Source organism: Pristiophorus japonicus, chromosome 9 (genome assembly GCF_044704955.1).
Source record: "Pristiophorus japonicus isolate sPriJap1 chromosome 9, sPriJap1.hap1, whole genome shotgun sequence".
NCBI classification, from domain to species: domain Eukaryota; kingdom Metazoa; phylum Chordata; class Chondrichthyes; family Pristiophoridae; genus Pristiophorus; species Pristiophorus japonicus.
The window spans coordinates 90,882,748-90,896,670 of record NC_091985.1 but is presented as its reverse complement, the minus strand read 5'-3'; the positions used below and the strand labels follow the sequence as shown (position 1 = coordinate 90,896,670).

Genomic DNA, 13,923 nt, shown 5'->3' with positions numbered 1-13,923 from the left:
TGACAGCTGTTTTATTCAGTTCACAAACAACTTTAGCATGCTGCATGGAATTTAAAAAAATACTGGACATTATTAATTTGGGTTTCTTAATTGGAAATTAATATTTTTCCACATGCCAGAAGGAAAATAAAATTGTAACTGTTATAAAGAATTTTAAAAAAATATGTAATCTTTAATATGGAAAGAGTGAAGTAACATATCTAGAATACATCATAACATAAGGGAAAAGACAAATGCCCAAGGGCAGAAAGGGGGCTATTAGATCGATACCAAAGCCAGGGACCGTGAAAGGGGTCAGGCAGGTACTAAGGCTATTCCACTACTGCCGAAATAATGTGGTGGTGACTCAATTACATGGGGACAGACATAGGCCAATGGCATAATGTCGAGACACGTATCCTACATACTCAGCATACCTTAGTAGAAGTGCTTAACCATCATCATAGGCAGTCCCTCGGAATCGAGGAAGACTTGCTTCCACTCCTGAAGTGAGTTCTTTGGTGGCTGAACAGTCCAATACGAGAGCCACAGTCCCTGTCACAGGTGAGACAGATAGTCGTTGAGGGGAGGGGTGGGTGGGACTGGTTTGCCGCACGCTCCTTCCGCTGCCTGCGCTTGATTTCTGCATGCTCTCGGCGTTGAGACTCGAGGTGCTCAGCGCCCTCTCGGATGCACTTCCTCCACTTAGGACGGTCTTGGGCCAGGGACTCCCCGGCGTCAGTGGGGATGTCGCACTTCATCAGGGAGGCTTTGAGGGTGTCCTTGTAGCGTTTCCGCTGCCCACCTTTGTCTCATTTGCCGTGAAGGAGCTCCGAGTAGAGCACCTGCTTTGGGAGTCTCGTGTCTGGCATGCGAACTAAGTGGCCTGTCCAGCGGAGTTGATCGAGTGTGGTCAGTGCTTCAATGCTGGGGATGTTAGCCTGAATGAGGACGCATTAAACACAGGAAGGCTAAAAACGGTATCCGACGCGCGAAGGGCGAGGTGGGAAGCAATGCTCATACCACCCCAACAGGATAGTAACAATAAAAGACAACTGTAACAACCCTACAGGGTGGATCATTACGCAGTGAGAGAAGCATCAGTGAAGCCCGACAGGAGAAGACGAGGGAAGTAGTAAGGCTTGAGGAGGCAGACATGGATCGATACGTAGATGGGTCCTGGCGCTGTATCAACAAGACACCATGGACGGGATGGGCAGTGGTAGTTAGCAGCAGACAGGTTAGAAGGGAAGGACGGCTTGAAGGGGGCCTGTCGGCTAAAGTGGCTGAATTAGTGGCTCTCACCGAGGCTCTGAGGATGGCTAAGGGAAAAAGAGTAAACATCTATAAAGACAGTTGGTATGCTTTTGGAGTAGTGCATGATTATATGATAGCTTGGAATAGACGGGGATACATGACTTCAGGAGGAGGGCCAATAAAACACGTGGATATTGTTAAGAAATTAGTGGAAGCCTCCCTCCTACCCCAAGAGTGTGTGGTGGTCAGACGAGGCAGCCAAGGGGGTGGTGGAGACAGGTACACTGGCCGGGGAAGCCCAGGTCAGAGCATGTACAATCGGGCCTGAGGAAGGAAACATGCTTAAAGTACAGGGAGAAGCCACTCCACAGGAAAAGGAGGGGTGGAAGCAGAGAGGAGCCAACAAGGGACCGACTGGGTATGGAGGAAAGATGGGAATTTATACCAAGGGTATGTCCATACAGGTAGAACCAACATGATAAGCTCGATGTCCAGATGGTGGTGGTGGAAGAGAATGGATAGAGATATAGAGAACCACTGTCGAAGGTGCGTGACATGCACACAATATAACCCAGGAGGGAAAGTAAAGGTCAGAATGGGACATCAGCCCCCACCGAAAGGAAACTGGGAAAACTTAGATAGATTTTACTGGACAGTTATCCAGCAACAAGGGGAAGACATACTGCCTAGTTATGCCACTACAGCTGGACTCAGATCAAGGTACACACTTCACAGGGAAGATCGAAGAGACTGGAAAAGGAATGGGTAGACAGGTTATCCCGAGTGCTGATGAAACTCAGGGCAACCCCTAGTCGGACGACAGGACTAACACCCTTTGAATGAATGACCGAAAGGGCTATGAGACTGCCAGAAGTCTTGGTTACAGGAAGCGAGGACGCAGGACCTAAGGATACGGAGGTTTGTGACGGAACTCTGTAAGCAGTTACATGACTTAAAAGCATAGGCTAGAGATCAAGGACTTAGACCATGACAATCCAGATATGTAATTGAAGAGAGCAACAGTACTAAGAGTCTCAGCATAGATGATTGTTACAAAAATAACCAAGTTGTTTTATGTCGAGATCCACTACGAATGATCAAAGACGACAGTGGATATGGCCAAATTGACGGGTGCACCTTAAGTATCACCCCCCGAGCACGGGACTACGAAACTACTGCTTCCACGAGGAAATGGGGAATGGTGTGTGAGCACCGTGACAACTGAGATGACGGTCACAAATAATGGAGGAAATACCTCATGCGCCATCATGAATACGGACTTCTGCTTTACCCCGCTTGACGAGACACATGGATACGTTATAAACACTGAACTGAAAGAAGAAGCCATCAATGGGACAATGATAGACACTATCCGAGAAAGGTATGGGAAGGCCATCGGGCCACAAGGAAAACCGATACCCGAACTGAATGAGGAACAAACTCGACTGGAGCTGTGAATTGAACACAATGAAAGAGTATATCTGAAGCAACATCGAGAAGACCCCAGGTGGGGGAAAATCAGGAAAGATAGAAGAAACAGAGGATACCCCAGGCGGGGCATAATTCGAACACTGAGAAAATGTTGGCTAGGTAGCCTTGGTACACAAACTATGCTGGACTCAATGTACTTGTTGTAGTGCAAGGGATCATACTGGTTATCTTGCTATTGTTAGCCACTTAAAAGTGTAACCGACATAAGAGACAGGCCATAGCCCGAACTACAGTTAAAACATTGAATAAAGGGAATATAGACAGTCTGGCAGAAGGGACTTATCTAGTACAACCTTGATGGGAAAGCCAATAGGTGGGTCCTGCAGTTCTGGAAGTAGTGCTACCCAAGCAAAAGTACAACCCTGGAGACTCACCCATGAGGAATTAATTGGGAAATGGCCTATCTTGGGCATATAGCCAAGGGCCGTTAGGGGGGATTGTAAGGGGATAAAATACGGTCACTACAGTGGAGACAGACAGATGGTCACTAAAGTGGATACTGAAGGTAGTGAATTGATCTGACACATGGTCCAGATTGTAGGGCTTATCAGTATTAGGAGGTTCTGAAGAATCGGGAGTTCCTCTACCTTACGGTAAAGATTGTAATTGACCGACTGGATGTAAAACTCGCTTACGTATGTAAAGCACGCTTATGCACGTGCTTGAATGGGTTTTAAGAAGGGGAAGCAGCAAAGCTTGCTGGTTAATGAACCAATGTAAGTAGCCAACAATGCATTGACCTTTGGCACAGACTGATAGATGAAAACATACATTCAGTATTGAATGATACATCCACCAAGGGCAGTGGAGAGTCAACAGTCTAGAAAGATAGCAAACCCTGGGAAGCAAGGTCAATTCACACGTCATGAGGAACTGAGGCAAAGTTGACACCACTGAATAACACATTCCAGAAGGGTGACATGTGATGGGAGATGGACAGGTGGGGAAGAACCACTCAGAGCCAGCCTGTCAAAGGTCAACAAATCAATGTAACTTCACTGATAGCAGCAGGCCAATCGGTGGTTTTGTAGGAGGGTCGCACACCTCGAAAAATGTATAACTGTAATTGTAAAACCTTTGTTCTGAGAAGTGTTCATCAGAATCCTTTCCCTGCATGCTTGAATAAAAACTGGTTGAACCCAGGTTTCATCTGAATGATTCCGTGGACGGGTGTCGATTCCTTATATCAGAGAGTCCACCTTGAGGAAGAGAAGTCTACTTTTTACCCCAACACAGACCGGTGTCAAGCAAAGCTGTGTCATCGCACCAACGCTCTTAGAACATAATAGGAGCAGGAGTAGGCCATTTGGCCCCTGGAACCTGCTCCGCCATTCAATAAGATCATGGCTGATCTGATCATGGACTCAGCTCCACTTCCCTGCCCGCCCACCATAACCCTTTGTTCCCTTATCACTCAAAAATCTGTCTATCTCCGCCTTAAATATATTCAATGACCCAGCCTCCACAGCTCTTTGAGGCAGAGAATTCCATAGATTTAGAACCCTCTGAGAGAAGAAATTTCTCTTTATCTCAGTTTTAAACGGGCGGCCCCTATTCTAAGGCTATGTCCCCTAGTTTTAGTTTCCCCTATGAGTGGAAATATCCTCTCTGCATCCACCTTGTCAAGCCCCCTTAAAAGTTTCAATAAGATCACCTCTCATACTTCTGAACTCCAATGAGTATAGGCCCAACCTACTTTCATAAGTCAATCCCATCATCTCCGGAATCAACCTGGTGAACCTTCTCTGAACAGCCTCCAATGCAAGTATATCCTTCCTTAAATACAGAGACCAAAACTGTACGCAGTACTCCAGGTGTGGCCTCACCAATACCCTGTACAGTTTTAGTAGGGCTTCTCCACTTTTATACTCTATTCCCCTTGCAATAAATGCCAACATTCCATTTATCTTCCTGATTACTTGCTGTGCCTGCATTCTAACTTTTTGTGTTTCATGTACAAGGACCCCCAGGTCTCTCTGTACTGCAGCACTTTGCAGTTCTTATCCATTTAAATTATAATTTGCTTTTCTATTTTTTCTGCCAAAGTGGATAATCTCACATTTTCCCACATTATTACTCCATCTGCCAAATTTCTTGCCCACTCACATAGCTTGCCTATATTCCTTTGCAGATTTTTTATGTCCTCCTCTCAAGTTGCTTTCCCACCCTTCTTTGTATCATCAGCAAACTTGGCTACATTACACTCTGTCCCTTCATCCAAGTCATGAATATAGATTGTAATAGTTGAGGATCCAGCATCGATTCCTGCAGCACCCCACTAGTCACTGTTTGCCAACTGGAAAAGAATCCATTTATCCCGACTCTCTGTTTTCTGTTAGTTAGCCAATCCTCTATCCATGCTAATATATAACCCCCAACCCCATGAGCTTTTATCTTGTGCAGTAACCTCTTAAGTGGCACCTTATCAAATGCTTTCTGGAAATCCAAATACACCATATCCACTGGTTCCCCCTTATCCACCCTACTCATTACATCCTCAAAGAACTCCAGCAAATTTGTCAAACATGATTTCCCTTTCATAAAACCATGCTGACTCTGCTTGACTGAATCATGTTTTTCCAAATGTCCTGCTACTGCTTCCTTAATAATGGACTCCAGCATTTTCCCAACGACAGATGTTAGGCTAACTGGTCCATAGTTTCCTGCTTTTTATCTGCCTCCTTTTTTAAAAATCAGTCAGTCATTGGCAGTCCCTCGAAGCGAGGATGACTTGCTTCCACGCCAAAAAGGGATGAGTTCACAGGTGTTTCAATGAAGGACCAAATATTCCAGATCCCGAAATACACCTTGAAGGGTGGAAGATGCCTGTGCGTGGATTTTTTTTAACGTGTGGTGGCTGTTGCACACCAGCCACCACACGGGCTTGACAGAGCTAGGTCTTGGTCCAGTGGCAAGGATTACCCAAGACGACTAGAGACCAGCTCTGCTGCACGGACCAGGTGCGCGCACACATTGCAGTGTGGGCTGGCCCGTGCTGCCCCTGGGCCCTCGCCTCTTCCGGGCCCCAAACTCACGCCTCTCCTGGGCCCCGGTCACTTCCCTCTACAATCTCTTGCCGCTCCTTTGCCCCTCCCACTGTGCCTGCCTGCACTGCAATCAGAGACCTGGCTTCGCAGCTGTCGCCCTCCTGCAGCAGCACATGCTGCTCCCTGCAGTGGTATGTCACCGCACGCTGCTCCCTTCAATGGCCCCGGCCTGCTGATGGTCTTGCAGGTTGGGACCGCGCTGATTTCCGGGCTGGGCCGCCACACGCTGCTCCCTCCAATGGTCCCGGCCTGCTGATGGCCTTTTTTAAATAGGGGCATTACATTTGCGGTTTTCCAAACTGCTGGGGCCACCCCAGAATCCAGGGAATTTTGGTAGATTACAAAGAATGCATCCACTATCTCTGCAGCCACTTCTCTTAAGACCCGAGGATATACGGCATCAGGCCCAGGGGATTTGTCCACCTTTAGTCGAGGAGGTGGGAGCTCGGAGCAGCGCGAGTCCGGGGTTGGCGAGAGGCCTATAAAGGCCAGCGGGGACAGAAGGCAAAAAAGTAAAAAGAAATCGAAAGGTGACGTCACAGCCAAAAGGGTAAGTGATTGGTAACTAGTTTTTCTTTTTCTTTTCTATTTCAGTAAGGAACCTTTAGCATTGTTGTTGCCAAATTAAGTTAATCTCGGGGATAAGTCATGGCAGGAGAGCTCGGACACGTGTTATGCTCCTCCTGTACCATGTGGGAAATCAGGGACGCTTCCGGTGTCCCTGATGACTACGTGTGCGGGAAGTGTGTCTGCCTCCAGCTCCTGACGAACCGCGTTGCGGAACTGGAGCTGAAGGTGGATTCACTCTGGAGCATCCACGATGCTGAGAATGACGTGAATAGCACGTTTAGCGAGTTGGTCTTACCGCAGGTAAAGGGTAAATAGCCAGATAGGGAATGGAAGACCAACAGAAAGAGCAGTGCAAGAAAGGTAGTGCAGGGATCCCCTGCGGTCATCCCCCTGCAAAACAAATACACCGCTTTGGGTACTGTTGAGGGGGATGACTCATCAGGGGAGAGCAGCAGCAGCCAGGTTCATGGCACCGTGGCGGGCTCTGCTGCACAGGAGGGCAGGAAAAAGAATGGGAGAGCAATAGTGATAGGGGATTCGATTGTAAGGTGAATAGATAGGCGTTTCTGCGGCTGCAACCGAGACTCCAGGATGGTATGTTGCCTCCCTGGTGCAAGGATCAAGGATGTCTCGGAGCGGGTGCAGGACATTCTGAAAAGGGAGGGCGAACAGCCAGTTGTCGTGGTGCATATAGGTACCAACGATATAGGTAAAAACAGGATGAGGTCCGACGAGACAAATTTAGGGAGCTAGGAGTTAAATTAAAAAGTAGGACCACAAAAGTAGTAATCTCAGGATTGCTACCAGTGCCACGTGCTAGTCAGAGTAGGAATCGCAGGATAGCTCAGATGAATATGTGGCTTGAGCAGTGGTGCAGAGGGGAGGGATTCAAATTCTTGGGACATTGGAACCGGTTCTGGGGGAGGTGGGACCAGTACAAACCGGATAGTCTGCACCTGGGCAGGGTCGGAACCAATGTCCTAGGGAGAGTGTTTGCTAGTGCTGTTTGGGATGAGTTAAACTAATATGACAGGGGGATGGGAACCTATGCAGGGAGACAGAGGGGAATAAAATAGAGACAGAAGCAAAAGATAGAAAGGAGAATAGTAAAAGTGGAGGGCAGAGAAACCCAAGGCAAAAAACAAAAAGAGCCACTTTACAGCAGAATTCTAAAGGGTCAAAATGTGTTAAAAAGACAAGCCTGAAGGCTCTGTGCCTCAATGCGAGGAGTATTTGGAATAAGGTGGACGAATTAACTGCGTAGATAGCAGTTAACGAGTATGATGAGATTGGCATCACGGAGACACGGCTCCAAGATGACCAAGGCTGGGAACGCAACATCCAGGGGTATTCAACATTTAGGAAGGATAGACAGAAAGGAAAAGGAGGCGGGGTGGCGTTGCTGGTTAAAGAGGAAATTAATGCAATTGTAAGGAAGGACATGAACTTGGATGATGTGGAATCGGTATGGGTGGAGCTACGGAATACCAAAGGGCAGAAAATGCTAGTGGGATTTGTGTACAGGCCACCAAATAGTAGTGAGGTTGGGGACAGCATCAAACAAGAAATAAGGGATGTGTGCAATAAAGGTACAACAGTAATCATGGGCGACTTTAATCTACATATTGATTGGGCTAACCAACTGGTAGCAATGCGGTGGAGGAGGATTTCCTGGAGTGTATTAGGGATGGATTTCTAGACCAATATGTCGAGGAACCAACCAGAGAGCTGGCCATCCTCGACTGGGTGATGTGTAATGAGAAGGGACTAATTAGCAATCTTGTTGTGCGAGGCCCCTTGGGGAAGAGTGACCATAATAGGGTAGAATTCTTTATTAAGGTGGAGAGTGACAAAGTAATTCAGAAACTAGGGTCCTGAACTTAAGGAAAGGTAACGTTGATGGTATGAGGCACGAATTTGGCGAGATTAGACTGGCAAGTGATACTTAAAGGGTTGACGGTGGATAGGCAATGGCAAATCTTTAAAGATCATATGGACGAACTTCAACAATTGTATATCCCTGTCTGGAGTAAAAATAAAACGGGGAAGGTTGCTCAACCGTGGCTAACAAGGGAAATTAAGGATAGTGTTAAATCCAAGGAAGAGGCATACAAATTAGCCAGAAAAAGTAGCAGGCCGGAGGACTGGGAGAAATTTAGAATACAGCAGAGGAAGACAAAGGGTTTAATTAAGAGGGGGAAAATAGAGTATGAGAGGAAGCTTACCGGAAACATAAAAAATGACTGCAAAAGATTCTATCGATATGTCAAGAGAAAAAGATTAGTGAAGACAAACGTTGGTCCTTTGCAGTCGAATTCGGGTGAATTTATAATGGGGAACAAAGAAATGGCAGACGAACTGAACAAGTACTTTGATTCTGTCTTCACAAAGGAAGACACAAATAACCTTCCCGATGTACTAGGGGTCCGAAGGTCGAGTGAGAAGGAGGAACTGAAGGATATCCTTATTAGGCGGGAAACTGTGTTCGGGAAATGGATGGGATTGAAGGCCGATAAATCCCCAGGGCCTGATAGTCTACATCCCAGAGTACTTAAGTGGCCCTAGAAATAGTGGATGCATTGGTAATCATTTTCCAACAGTCTATCAACTCTGGATCAGTTCCTATGGACTGGAGGGTTGCTAATGTAACACCACTTTTTAAAAAAGGAGGGAGAGAGAAAACGGGTAATTATCGACCAGTTAGCCTGAAATCAGTAGTGGGGAAAATGTTGGAATCAATCATTAAGGTTGAAATAGCAGCACATTTGGAAAGCAGTGATAGAATCGGTCCAAGTCAACATGGATTTATGAATTGGAGGATGTAACTAGTAGAGTGGACAGGGGAGAACCAGTAGATGTGGTTTATTTGGACTTTCAAAAGGCGTTTGACAAGGTCCCACACAAGAGATTGTTGTACAAAATCAAAGCACATGGTATTGCGGGTAATGTACTGACATGGATAGAGAACTGGTTGGCAGACAAGAAGTAGAGAGTCGGGATTAACAGGTCCTTTTCAGAATGACTAGTGGAGTGCCGCAGGGCTCAGTGCTGGGACCCCAGCTCTTTATAATATATATTAATGATTTGGATGATGGAATTGAGTGCAATATCTCAAAGTTTGCAGATGACACTAAGCTGGGTGGCGGTGTGAGCTGTGAGGAGGACGCTAAGAGGCTGCAGGGTGATTTGGACAGATTAGGCGAGTGGGCAAATACATGGCAGATGCGGTATAATGTGGATAAATGTGAGGTTATCCACTTTGGGGGCAAAAACACAAAGGCAGAAAATTATCTGAACGGCGGCAGATTAGGAAAAGGGGAGGTGCAGCGAGACCTGGGTGTCATGATTCATCAGTCATTGAAGGTTGGCATGCAGATACAGCAGGCGGTGAAGAAGGCAAATGGTATGTTGGCCTTCATAGCAAGGGGATTTGAGTATAGGAGCAGGGAAGCCTTACTGCAGTTGTACAGGGCCTTGGTGAGGCCCCACCTGGAATATTGTGTTCAGTTTTGGTCTCCTAATCTGAGGAAGGACGTTCTTGCTATTGAGGGAGTGCAGCAAAGGTTCACCAGACCGATTCCTGGGATGGCTGGACTGACATATGAGGAGAGGCTGGATCGACTGGGCCTGTATTCACTGGAGTTTAGAAGGATGAGAGGGGATCTCATAGAAACATATAAAATTCTGACGGGACTGGACAGGTTAGATGCAGGAAGAATGTTCCCGATGTTGGGGAAGTCCAGGACCAGGGGACATAGTCTTAGGATAAGGGGTAAGCCATTTAGGACTGAGATGAGGAGAAACTTCTTCGCTCAGAGAGTTGTTAAACTATGGAATTCCCTACCGCAGAGTTGTTGATGCCAGTTCATTGGATATATACAAGAGGGAGTTAGATATGGCCCTTGCGGCTAAAGGGATCAAGGGGTATGGAGAGAAAGCAGTAACGGGGTTCTGAAGGAATGATCAGCCATGATCTTATTGAATGGTGGTGCAGGCTCGAAGGGCCGGATGGCCTTCTCCTGCACCTATTTTCTATGTTTCTAGTCCCATTATTTTACTTAGTACTACTTCATTAGTGATAGTGATTGTATTACGTTCCTCCCGACGTTTCGCCCCTTGATTATACACTATTGGGATGTTTTTAATGCCTTCTACCGTGAAGACCGATACAAAATATTTGTTCAACGTCTCTGCCATTTCCCAGTTCTCCAGTATTAATTCCCCAGTCTCAACCTCCAGGGGACTAACATTTACTTTAGCCACTCTTTTCCTTTTTATGTACCTGTAGGTACTCTTACTATCTATTTTTATATTTCGTGCCAGTTTACTTTCATAATCTATCTTCCCTCGCAGTCATTTTTTTGGTCGTTCTCTGCTGGCTTTTAAAAAATTCCCAATCCTCTGACCTTCCACTAGTCTCGGCCACATTGTATGCCTTGGTTTTCAATTTGATACCCTCCCTTATTTCCTTAGTTAGCCACGGTTGGTTATCCCTTTCCTTACAGTCTTTCCTTCTCATTGAGATATATTTTTGTTGCGAGTTATGAAATATTTCCTTAAATGTCCACTTTAACCCACTCTGCCCTCATACCTTTGTACTCTCCTTTATTTAAGTTTAGGATCCTGGTTTGAGAATCAACTTTCTCACCCTCCAACTGAATTTGAAATTCAACCATATTATGGTCACTCATTCCGAGAGGATCTTTTACTACAAGATCATTAATTCTGCCTCATTACACAGTACTAGATCAAAGATAGACTGCTCCCTGGTTGGTTCCGCAACGTACTGTTCAAGGAAACTATCCCGGATACACGCTATGAACTGCTCCTCAACAATTTCCTTTGTCCAATCAATATGAAGGTTAAAATCACCCATGGTTATTGCCATTCCTTTATTACAAGCCTCCATTATTTCTTAATTTATACTCCGTCCAGCAGTGTAGCTACAGTTAGGGGGCCGATAAACTACATCCACCAGCGACTTTTTCCCTTTTATTATTCCTTATCTCCACCCAAACTGATTCAACATCTTGATTCTCTGAGTCAATATCGTTTCTCACTAATGCACTGATCCCATCCTTTATTAACAGAGCTACCCCACCTTCTTTTCCTTTCTGTCTGTCCTTCCGAATTGTCAAATACCCCTGAATATTTAAGTTCCCAGTCCTGGTCACCTTGCAACCACATCTCTGTAATGGCTACCAGATCATACCCATTTGTATCTATTTGTGACATCAACTCATCTATTTTGTTATGAATGATACCTGCATTTAGACAAAGCTTTTAAATGTGTTTTTTACTCTTTTTTCCTGCTTGTTTCCGCTGTCCTTCAAACTCACTTTCTATATTCTTGCTTTCTAATTCCAGCTTTACTCCCCTCCCTACTGAATCTATTTTCAGGTTCCCACCCCCTGCCAAGCTAGTTTAAACCCTCCTGGATATGTACCTCTCTGTCTCTCTTTGTTTATTTCTATGATTGCAGAACTAGATTAAATTAGCAAGACTAATGATCCATAAAAATATTTTTCCCAACGATCAATCGGTATGTAGAATTGAATCTCAACAAAAATAATTAATGCTGTGTCAAATAATTCCTTCAAAAAGGACGATAAACATTTGATTGCGAATGGGATTGAAGGTTATAGGGATATATGCAGACTGAATTGATGATGTATTCTACAAAATGGTTCCTATGCTGCTGAGGCTGGTAGAAGCGAAGGGCAGATTGCCTGGGCAGAATTATGGAGATGTGGGGATGGATGAATATGCTGGAGTTTTGCCTGGTTATCTTTGGGCTTCAGGAACTATCTTTTACAGAACATTTTTAGAGGAGATTCATTATGTTGAGTAGCCATTGGTTGAGGACAGGATTGAGCTTGGCGAAGATGCCCCCGAGATTAAGCAGCCCTGCAACTGTTGTTTGGGCTTACTCATGAAGAACGACAGCTCATACAAGATACAGGAAATTTGCTGGCACGTGTGGACTGCACACTAACAGGACTTACCACCTTCAAAAGAGGAGCAGAGAAAATTATGGGGGAGAAGGAGAAAACATCAAACCAAGGATATTTATGAGAGGATATTTATGATTTACCTATCTACTACACTATGAGATACTGCTGATATATCAAATATTGAGAAGAACCAAGGAATACCCAGATTGTAATAAATGGGAGAGAAAGAACTTACAACTCATTTATATTATGAAACTACCTACTACAATTTTCAATTTGCAAATTAGTTGTTCTGATAAAGAACTAATTTTAAACTAGCTTGGTGATTGGATCAGAAAATAGTAATCAAATTTGGATCGGCTGTACTCAGTCTTCCCATTAATAATGTTATGAAACAGGGAATCAATATCACAATTCCTGAAGTACAACCCAAAATATTCTTAATTTTCCAGATAGCTTGTTCCTATTGGCCATAACGAATACACTGCATTTACTGCATCCCAGTTTAATTTTTGAGTGGTTTTTTGGGGTATACTTAACTTCATATAACTTCAATCCCAACATATAATCCCATTTTGTTACTTAGTACTTAAAACAATCAGGGTAAGGTTCTTGTACAGAGATGTTAACTATTCAGATATCACCTTGTGCTATTTCTAGTCATTCATTACAGACATTTACCTTATTATTTCAGAATAAGGGGTCACCCATTTTAAAACGGAAATTAGAAGGAATTTCTTCTCTCAGAGGGTCGTGAATCTTTGGAATTCTCTTCCCCCGAGAGTTGTGGAGGCTGGGTCATTGAATATATTTAAGGCAGAGTGACAGATTTTTGAATGATAAGGGAGTGAGCAGGGAAGTGGAGTTGAGGCCAAGATCAGATCACCCACGATCTTATTGAATGGTGGAGCAGGCTTGAGGGGCCAAATGGCCTCCTCCTGCTCCTATTTCTTATGTTCTTTGATAACAGGATAATCAGTAATATTTTCTACATGGGTTTGCAGACTTATGAATCACATTTTAACCTGTTTCTCATTTCACAGTATTGTCCAATAATCATATTGATATATTTAAGGAAATATCATAAATAAGATTGCATAAAGTTGAACATACCAGAATATTTCAATATAATTATTGTATATTGCATTTTCACTGACCTATGGCATTTTTGTTGTTTAATACACAATGACTACAACTTAATGTCTAGGATGCTTACCCTGTCTGAGTGACCAGTTGCCGTTGCAAGCACTTTCCCTTTTTTCCAATCCCAGATGCAGGCTGTATTTTTGGCATCAAGTCCGACCGAGGCCAAGCGCTGTAAGAAATCATATCAATTATTTCATCATTTAAACAAACAATGGGTTGGATTTTCATGGGGAAGATGGGTTGGGGGTGGGGAGGCTACGATGCGGGTGGGAGAATGGGTTTCCTGCAGACCCTGCCAACTTTAACGGCGAGAGAAAGGAGATCAGAGGGGGGGAAAGAAAGATCAGTGGGGGTAAGAGAGAAGGAATTGAATAGACAGTGGGGATCAGAGGGGGGAGGGAGAGAGGGAATCAGAAGGGGAAGGAGGGGGCATCGGACCTCTGAACAATCTGTGACCCACATACAATGCCTAATCTATG

At 44.8% G+C, this 13,923-nt stretch overlaps 1 protein-coding gene across 7 annotated transcripts in view; it reads right to left on the bottom strand.

The window, feature by feature from the left end:
* Positions 1-13,923, bottom strand: part of LOC139273131 (echinoderm microtubule-associated protein-like 6) — an 816,712-nt gene that overhangs the window by 662,730 nt on the left and 140,059 nt on the right. For all 7 annotated transcript variants that reach the window (XM_070889552.1, XM_070889554.1, XM_070889555.1 and 4 more), the window contains one exon: positions 13,515-13,613. In XM_070889552.1, coding sequence (XP_070745653.1) covers positions 13,515-13,613 — 99 coding nt within the window. The remainder of the gene's footprint in view (positions 1-13,514; positions 13,614-13,923) is intronic.